The 9,889-nt window shown below is 45.1% G+C and overlaps 1 protein-coding gene across 1 annotated transcript; it reads right to left on the bottom strand.

Moving 5' to 3' along the window:
- Positions 1–255: 255 nt before the first annotated feature.
- On the bottom strand, positions 256–789 carry LOC140193105 (epidermal differentiation-specific protein-like). The gene has a single exon (XM_072250507.1). It carries the CDS (start codon positions 787–789, stop codon positions 256–258), a length of 534 nt encoding a protein of 177 aa, XP_072106608.1.
- Between the last annotated feature and the right edge of the window lie 9,100 nt (positions 790–9,889).

Raw genomic sequence — 9,889 nt, 5'->3', positions numbered from 1 at the left:
CAGCGTCACTGACTCCCAACGTTCCCGCGCTCCAAGACACCACCCTCGCTTAAACACGCATCGTATTCCCCAGTGACATGTCGACAGTTTAACTGAAGAAAGAATTGGACAATGAGATCGACAGAAGTTTATAGGTATTTATGAAGTATTTTATTTGTTTACTTAAGCAACAACAAAGCAATGGCCTGGATCCATCCAACCAGACGCTGGGGTTTGGGAGCTCCGGCTGAAAGCGGGACACCAGCACGGGGCAGCTCACAACTCGACGTCGCTCTTCAGCAAGGGCTTGACTGAGGACAGCTTGTCATTCCAGTTGAAAGCGCAATAGTTGGGCCATTCGTTACCCTCGAAAGTGATGCGTCGCTCACCGCATAGGTTGGCGTGCTGGAACAGAATCCACACGCCTGCCTTCACCTTATGGGAAGAGACGAGGTTTACGAAGCCGGCTCTCCTCAGATCATTCGTCGTTTCCCTAATGCTGCAGCTTATGCCGTAAAAGTTGACGTGCTCGTACAGAACGATCTCCGGGTTCTTCAAATCCTCCTTCACCAGCCGCAAAGAGAGAATTTTCTGATCCAGATCGCCCAGACTTGCGTGGTCTCCGGGACCGAGCACCTTGAACGCCCCCGTGAAGTTTTCGCAGGCGTACGCCACCCAGTGCTGGCCGATTACTCTGATCGAGCGGGCAGTATAACCGAAGTTCCGAACAGTAAGGTCGGGAACGTTGTCCACAAAGTCCTTGTCCTTCCCGGTAAAGTCAGGGTTTTCGTAGAGAGTGATTTTACTCATCTTGATACAGCGGTGAGTGCCGTCCACGAGTTTACAGAGGCGCAGCTGAAGCGAGAGTTGTTCCCCGGGTTAAATCTGCTCAGTGTTCGGTCAAACGACCAACAACAGCCATCAGCCAATCACGCTTTAGAGGAGCGGCCCCCTTTGGGAGCGGGCACGTCTGAGAGGCAAAGTTGTTGTTTCGAAGGGTTGTTGAAACTTGGGTGATATCCAATTCCTGTAGCTGGATTGTCAGGGCGGTGCGAGATCAAGGAATTCGGGCAGACTGCTGGAGGTGGGGCCGATCCTTAAGAAGATGTGGACTGCTCAGAACATCAGCGACCAGAGTTTTAACGAGATGCTGGGGTTCCACCGAAGATGCAGGCAGGCGGATTTGTCTGACCAAAGGGGAAAGGGTGAGGGAGACAGACAATGCAGAGTTCTCCCGTGTCCGTTTCACTTAGCAACAACGCTTCCCCCTTGGGTACTGCTGAGGTTGGGTGGTAACCTGTGAGGGAAAAAGAACAACATATTGTGTTCAGTGAAATTGAGGTTATGACCAGCTCTGAGGTTAGCGGGGAAGGCGCAGGTCAGGAAGGGGTTGGGGGAGAAAAGACATTCTGTAGCCGCACGAGAGATGGCAAGTTGAAGTTTCCCACCCGGATTTCTTTTTATAGTAGAAAACATATATATAAACCAGGTTAATTAATACTAAAGATGTAATGGTATAAAGATGGGGAAATAAAGCTATTCGAGATAGAATTGTGGCTGACCTGGGCGCTGGAAAGCGAAAGAAACGCAGCAAACTATGGGAAACTGAAGATATAAATTGTTAAAAGTGAAATTAGTCGGGAGTATCTCTACCCTACTTACTTGAGAACCTCCAGGTGAAACTCCTGGAGGAGAGACGATAATGATAAAAGAGCTGTTGAAGCTGCAGCTACAACTAGCAGCATTTGTAACGAGACAATATCGTCAGATACGAATGTCCAAGATCTGTACCGGGTAACCGGTAATTAGTTCTGTTTTGAGCTACTCAAACCAGAGCGGGAACAAAGTGTTCCATGTTTGATTAGATAGGGCATGAAGTGAAAAGATGAAGATCACGACGGAGAGGGAAATGGATCAGCCATGATGAAATAAATGACAGTGCAGAGCAACTTCTGCACTCAATACTTTGTTTCTTGAAGGCCAATGTGCCAAAAGCTTTCTTTATGTCCAGATGCCACTTTGCAGGAATCTTGGCGGTCGCTTTGTAAGTCTTGCCCTGGATTTCCCTTCACCTCACACTTGTCTGCATTAACTTTCATTTGCCATTGTTAGACCATTTTCCCAGCTGCTCCAGATCCTGCTGCAAGGTTCGATAGTCCTCCTCGTTGTCCACTGTGCCCCAGATCTTGCTACGGCTGCAAATTCATCTGGTTTAGCAATTTTTATTGACTTTTATTGACGGTGCCGATGCTTTGCAGTAGTTCAACTAAGCTAAAAATGTTTTGTTGATGGTTTTAATCTGTGCTCAGTGTCTGAGGCTTCTCCACTCAGTGTCCAACCATAATCAGCCAGGAATGATGGATGCCAGTTGCCCTGATACTGTTTCTCCGCGACCAAAGCTTTCAAAAGGCTTATCACTGACAGCACCGACATTTGCAGGGAAGAAGTCCAAATGGTGTTACATAGAAACATAGAAAATAGGTGCAGGAGTAGGTCATTCGGCCCTTCGAGCCTGCACCGCCATTCAGTATGATCATGGCTGATCATCCAACTCAGAACCCTGCACCAGCCTTCCCTCCATACCCCCTGATCCCTTTAGCCACAATGGCCATATCTAACTCCCTCTTAAATATAGCCAATGAACCGGCCTCAACTGTTTCCTCTGACAGAGAATTCCACAGATTCACCACTCTCTGTGTGAAGAAGTTTTTCCTAATCTCAGTCCTGAAAGGTTTCCCCTTTATCCTCAAACTGTGACCCCTCGTTCTGGACTTCCCCAACATCGGGAACAATCTTCCTGCATCTAGCCTGTCCAATCCCTTTAGGATTTTATGCGTTTCAATCAGTTCCCCCCTCAATCTTCTAAATTCCAACGTGTACAAGCCCAGTTCATCCAGTCTTTCTTCATATGAAAGTCCTGCCATCCCAGGAATCAATCTGGTGAACCTTCTTTGTACTCCCTCTATGGCAAGGATGTCTTTCCTCAGATTAGGGGACCAAAACTGCACACAATACTCCAGGTGTGGTCTCACCAAGGCCTTGTACAACTGCAGTAGTACCTCCCTGCTCCTGTACTCGAATCCTCTTGCTCCCAATGCCAGCATACCATTCGCCTTTTTCACCGCCTGCTGTACCTGCATGCCCACTTTCAATGACTGGTGTACAATGACACCCAGGTCTCGTTGCACCTCCCCTTTTCCTAATCGGCCACCATTCAGATAATAATCTGTTTTCCTATTTTTGCCACCAAAGTGGATAACTTCACATTTATCCACATTAAATTGCATCTGCCATGGATTTGCCCACTCACCTAACCTATCCAAGTCACCCTGCATCCTCTTAGCATCCTCCTCACAGCTAACACTGCCGCCCAGCTTCGTGTCATCCGCAAACTTGGAGATGCTGCATTTAATTCCCTCATCCAAGTCATTAATATATATTGTAAACAACTGGGGTCCCAGCACTGAGCCTTGCGGTACCTCACTAGTCACTGCCTGTCATTCTGAAAAGGTCCAGTTTATTCCCACTCTTTGCTTCCTGTCTGCTAACCAATTCTCTATCCACATCAATACCTTACCCCCAATACCGTGTGCTTTAAGTTTGCACACTGATCTCTTGTGTGGGATCTTGTGAAAAGCCTTTTGAAAATCCAAATATACCACATCCACTGGTTCTCCCCTATCCACTCTACTAGTTACATCCTCAAAAAATTCTATGAGATTCGTCAGACATGATTTTCCTTTCACAAATCCATGCTGACTTTGTCCGATGATTTCACCGCTTTCCAATTGTGCTGTTATCACATCTTTGATAACTGACTCCAGCAGTTTCCCCACCACTGACGTTAGGCTAACCGGTCTATAATTCCCCGGTTTCTCTCTCCGTCCTTTTTTAAAATATCACTCGGGATGTTTTTGAAGCTTGGCTGTCGTCATTGCTGCAATACACGTCTTTACTTCTAGACTTTGCCTGCAGTTTTCCTTCACATTAGCATCTTCTATTTGAGCACTACAGTACAAAACAGGCCATTTGGCCCATCTAGACCTTGCCAAGCTATTTTTCTGCCCAGTCGCACTGACCTGTACTGGACATTACCCCTTCCACACATGTGGTTATCCAAATCTCTTATCAATCTTGAAATTGAACTTCTGCTGGCAACTCATTCCACACACACTCACCATACTCTCAGTGAAGATGTTCCCTTAAACATTTCACCTTTCACACTTAGGGAGTTTCTGCTGCTGGCCACATATTGCTCGTCATCCAGTTTCCAATCTCCACGTGTCCATCGGACATCTCACATACGCGATAATTGTTCCCTTTCGGAGTAACCTCCACCTGCGTACTTGAAGCGTCTGATTTTATATTCATTTCTTACCATTTCAAATGTAGCATTCCAGTGTCATTGGCGGCTGTGCTGTGTGGGACTGGCTTCCACGACCTACGACCAATGACACAGGAATGCAATTTTTGAATTGGTCACTCTGAAGGAGAACAGCTATCACCAACGTGAGGTGCCTGACGGACACGTGGATATGTGAAACTTCACAACGAGGAACATTCGGCCAGCAGCAGAACTCTATTTTAACTGGTATCCTATTTTCTGTTCTTTGACTGTACATGGAATGTCAGGAAAACCTAGTTGATGTGTAATTCCCCGATCATTATTGCAAGGGGAGAATCTTATTCCACCTGCTTCCTCAGTACTTCCTGCCCATCCATCTGTCTTCCTATCATCTGGAAATTTGGTCACAAAGCCATCAGTTCCATGATCCAAATCATTGACATATAACATAAATGAACCGGTCCATAGAAACATAGAACACCACAGCACAGAAACAGGCCTTTTAGCCCTTCTTGTCTGTGCTGAGCTATTTTCCTGCCTAGTCCCACTGACCTGCACCTGGACCATATCCTCCTGATCAAAATCTGGGTCAGCAGTCTTATCACAGTTGGAAAGAAACTGTTCCCAAATCTGGCCGTGCGAGTCTTCCAGCTCCTGAGCCTTCTCCCGGAGGGAAGAGGGATGAAAAGTGAGTTGGCTGGGTGGGTCGTGTCCTTGATTATCCTGGCAGCACTGCTCCGACAGCGTGCGGTGTAAAGTGAGTCCACGGACGGAAGATTGGTTTGTGTGATGTGCTGGGCCGTGTTCACAATCTTCTGCGGCTTCTTCCGGTCTTGGACAGGACAACTTCCGTACCAGGTTGTGATGCACCCTAGGACAATGCTTTCTACGGTGCATCTATAAAAATTAGTGAGGGTTTTAACCAAATTTCTTTAGTTTTCTCAGGAAGTAAAGGCGCTGGTGGGCCTTCTTGGCAGTGGACTCTGCTTGGTTGGACCAAGTCAGGTCATTTGTGATATTGACCCCGAGGAACTTAAAGCTTTTGACCTGTTCCGCTTGTGCACCACCGATGTAGATGGGGTCATGCGGTCCGCTACTCCTTCTGAGGTCAACAACCAATTTCTTCGTCTTGCTGACGTTGAGGGGTAGGTTATTGTCTTCACACCATGCCACCAGGTTCTTAATTTCCTCTCTGTACTGAAACTCATCATTACCCGAGATGCGGCCTATAATTGTGTCATCAGCAAACTTATATATTGAGTTTCATGGAAACTTGGCTGCACGATCATGGGTGGACAGTGAGTACAGCAGAAGGCTGAATACACAGGGCCTGTACTGTGCTGTACTATTCTATGTTCTATGTTAAAACACGTATACATTACCACATGCGGGACACTAGCGGGAAAGACAGCAGAGCAGAAGTGGCTGGAGTTTATGCGAGAAGTGAGAAATGTGCAACACAGATATATTCCAAAAAAGAAAGAAATTTTGAATGAGAAAAGGATGCAACCGTGGCTGACAAGAGAGGTCAAAGGCAAAGTTAAGCAAAGGAGAGGGCATACAAGGAAACAAAAATTAGTAGGCAGGCAGAGGATTGGGAAGTTTAAAAAAGCTTACAAATGGAAACTAAGAAGGTCATTAAGAGGGAAAAGATGAACTATGAAAGGAAGCTAACAAATAATATCAAAGAGGATACTGTGACGGGGTCCCGAATTACCCCTATAAACTGTGCTCGATTACGCTATGAACTGTGCTTTTGGAAGAGAGAGAGAGAGAGTAATTTAACGCCGACATGTTATTTTGAAAGAGAGAGAGAGAGAGAGAGAGACGAAGACTAACTGTTGGACTGTCACTTTAAGGCATGAGAAAGAACTGGCTAACTTTTGGATTTCTGCTGAGCTGGAGACAGAACCCAGCAGCTCGTAAGTTGCTATGGTGACTGAAGGCGGCGTTATTTGATGGACACTCGATGCTATGATTTTCCGGCAGCGTGTCGATACTTCCCAAGGACATTCACCTGCTCGTGATTTTCTTACACAGGGAGAGGAATGAGGAGTTATTTGAAGGACAGTTGATACTCAGTACAGTGAGATAAATAGGAGGTCAGATGATATAGACCTCAGACACATGTTTTGGACACTGAATGAGCTTCGTTGTGCCCGTGTAAAAAGTGGGTTTTTGGAGGATCGATCAGTGGCTCTTGCAGTGAGGAAAAGGGAGTGACTGGTGGGGAGTTGTCCATGTGTCCACCCTTGCCTGGGTGATAACTCCACCACAGAAAACTGGTTGAAGTTTTCTGTGTTCCCTTGTTGAGGTCACAGTCGGTGACTTTTAAAGGATTTCGGAGGACAACGAGAATATCGACAGCGTCAGCTCATCTGAAGACTCAAATCTCTCCCTCTCTCTCTCTCCATCACTACCCAACTCAACACCACGAACGAACAGAACTGAACTTTACTCATCATCATAAGACTGTATCTTTTTACCCCTAGACTTGAAGAATCTTGGTTGTTCACATATATTTCCACACTTACTGATTTACTTACTTATATATAATCATTGATAACCTGTTTGATTTACCTACATCTATATTGCTGTATTGCATAGTTACTAATAAATATTATTAGTTAATAGCAATACTGGACTCCAAAGTGTTTTCTATTTCTGCTGGTTCTTTATTCCCGTCACGGGGTTCGTGACAATACGAATAGCTTTTTCAAATATATAGAGATTAAAAGGCAGCTGAGAGTAGATAGAGGACCGATAGAAAATGATGCTGGTGAAATTGTAATGGGAGGTAAGGAGATGGCGGAGGAACTGAACGAGTATTTTGCATCAGTCTTCACTGAGGAAGACATCAGTAGTATACCGGACACTCAAGGGTGTCAGGGAAAGGAAATGTGCCCTCACCTTTATTGGCTAGGAGAGCTATTCTGTTGTACTAGAAGGATCCCAATCCATCTATGTTTTTTTTGGCTCTCCTCCATTATGTCTTGTTTAAGTTTGGAGAAAATAAGGAGTTGGACGTTTGATACATCTTTTAAATTTGAGCAAACTTGGCGACAATTTATTCAATGTTATCATATGATTTAATCTTTTTACTTTTCCAGTTATTTTTTTTTTCTCCACGAAGTTTTAGATTTGATCAGAAAGATTTCCCCCTTTTTTTAACTGCCTCCCCAAAATGGACTGCCCAGTCCCCCTTTTTTATATTTTAGGTTAGTTTAGTGAGGTTTTTTTTCACAGTGACAGGAAATCTTGAGTCTTTTTTTTCTATGAACTGTTAAGAGGAGAAGTGGTTCTCTTGTCACTTTATATTAGCTTAATACTATTTATGACTTTGACAGTGTATATACCTTCCTTTGTTTGTACTATTATTGATATATGTATTTGAGATAACCTCTCCTTTGGTTTGTATTTATGCTTACTCTTTTAAATTAATAAAAAAAAAAGGATTGCAAGGAGAAATGTGTGCAGTCACAATTACGACAGAGAAAGTACTCAGGAAGCTGAATAGTCTGACGGTAGATAAATCTCCCGGACCAGATGGAATGCACCCGCGTGTTCTGAAGGAAGTAGCTGTGGAGATTGCGGAGGCATCAGCGATGATCTTTCAAAAGTCGATAGATTCTGGCATGGTTCCGGAGGACTGGGAGATTGCAAATGTCACTCCGCTATTTAAGAAGGGGGCAAGGAAGAAAAAAGGAAATTATAGACCTGTTAGCTTGACATCGGTGGTTGGGATGTTGTTGGAGTCGATTGGCAAGGATGAGATTACGGAGTATCTGGAGGCATATGACAAGATAGGCAGAACTCAGCATGGATTCCTTAAAGGAAAATCCTGCCTGACAAACCTATTGCATCTTTTTGAGGAAATTACAAGTCGGAAAGACAAGGGAGATGCAGTGGATGTTGGAGGATCCTCGTTCCTGTTCTCCATGGTCCACATCTCTCCTATCAGATTCCTTCTTCACTGTGTTTAGCATACAAACATATATCAATTACAGCACGGAAACAGGCCATCTCGGCCCTTCTAGTCCGTGCCAAACTCTTACACTCACCCAGTCCCACCGACCTGCACTCAGCCCATAACCCTCCATTCCTTTCCTGTCCATATATCCATCCAGTTTAACTTTAAACGACAACATCGAACCTGCCCCAACCACTTCTCGTTCCACACAGCTACCACTCTCTGAGTAAAGAAGTTCCCCCTCGTGTTACCCCGAAACTTTTGCCCTTTAACTCTCAACTCATGTCCTCTTGTTTGCCTGAAACGTCGACTGCACCTCTTCCTACAGATGCTGCCTGGACTGCTGCGTTCACCAGCAACTTTGATGTGTGTTGGTGACAGTACTCCAAATGTGGCCTAACCACAATTTTATAGAACTGCATCTTTACCTCGCGACTCTTAAACGCTATCCTTCGACTTATGAAAGCTAACACTCCGTAAGCTTTCTGAACTACTCTATCCACCTGTGAGGCAACTTTCAGGGATCTGTGGACATGTACCCCGAGATCCCTCTGCTCCTCCACTCAACCATGTTTCCTGCCACTTACTTTGTACTCTGCCTTGGAGTTTGTACTTCCAAAGTGTACCACGTCAAACTTCTCCGGGTTGAACTCCATCTGCCACTTCTCAGCCCACTTCTGCATCCTGTCACTGTCTCTCTGCAATCTTTGACAACCCTCTACACTATCTACAACAGCACCAACCTTTGTGTCATCTGCAAACTTGCCAACCCGCCCTTCTACCTCCGCATCCAGGTCGTAAATAAAAATCACGAAAAGTAGAGCTCCCAGAACAGACCCTTGTGGGACACCACTAGTCACAATCCTCCAATCTGAATGTACTCCCTCCACCACCACCTTCTGCCTTCTGCAGGCAAGCCAATTCTGAATCCACTTGGCCAAACCTCCCTGGCTCCCATGCCTTCTGACTTTCTGAATAAGCCTACCATGTGGAATCTTGTCAAATCTTGTTCCTCGGAATGTTTTTCAACCCTTGGACTGGATCCAGCAGCTCTGGCTGATCTTACCAGTTCTTGTGAAATCTTCATCACTATTCTCCACCTTATACCAACAAATCAAACGTACAACCCTTTCTTGACAGTTCCAGGTAAATTTATTATCAAAACATGTATACATTACCACGTGATTCATGGAGATTCAATTTCTTGCACCTGTTGAGAAGGAAAAAAAAAACACACAACAGAATTTATTAAAAACTACACAGGAAAAGACAAAGACAGAGAAGCTACCGATGGGTAAGGGTAATAAAGGGTGAAAATAAAAACAAATACGACTATGATATTGAGTTGTAGACTCTGTGAAAGTGAGTCTGTAGGTTGTGGAATCAGTTGAGATTTGTTGACGAATGAGGTTATCCACACCGGTTCAGGAGCCTGATGGTTGTAGGGTAACAACTGTTCCTGAACAATGGGGCCAGCGACCCTCTCCCAGATGTAGTGGTGAGGAGAGAGCGTATCCTGAATGCTGGGCGTCCTTGATGATAGATGCTGTTTTCCTGTGGCAGTGGCCCATGTGAATCACAAACAGAACCCTCTC

This window comes from Mobula birostris, unplaced genomic scaffold, assembly GCF_030028105.1.
Source record: "Mobula birostris isolate sMobBir1 unplaced genomic scaffold, sMobBir1.hap1 scaffold_3829, whole genome shotgun sequence".
Classification (NCBI taxonomy): domain Eukaryota; kingdom Metazoa; phylum Chordata; class Chondrichthyes; order Myliobatiformes; family Myliobatidae; genus Mobula; species Mobula birostris.
The sequence above is the reverse complement of the archived record's forward strand: the minus strand, read 5'-3'. Positions and strand labels throughout refer to the sequence as shown.

What these genes read in the sequence shown, in the direction of transcription:
- LOC140193105 (XM_072250507.1), bottom strand. Translation starts at nt 789, where the DNA reads ATGAGTAAAATCACTCTCTACGAAAACCCTGACTTTACCGGGAAGGAC.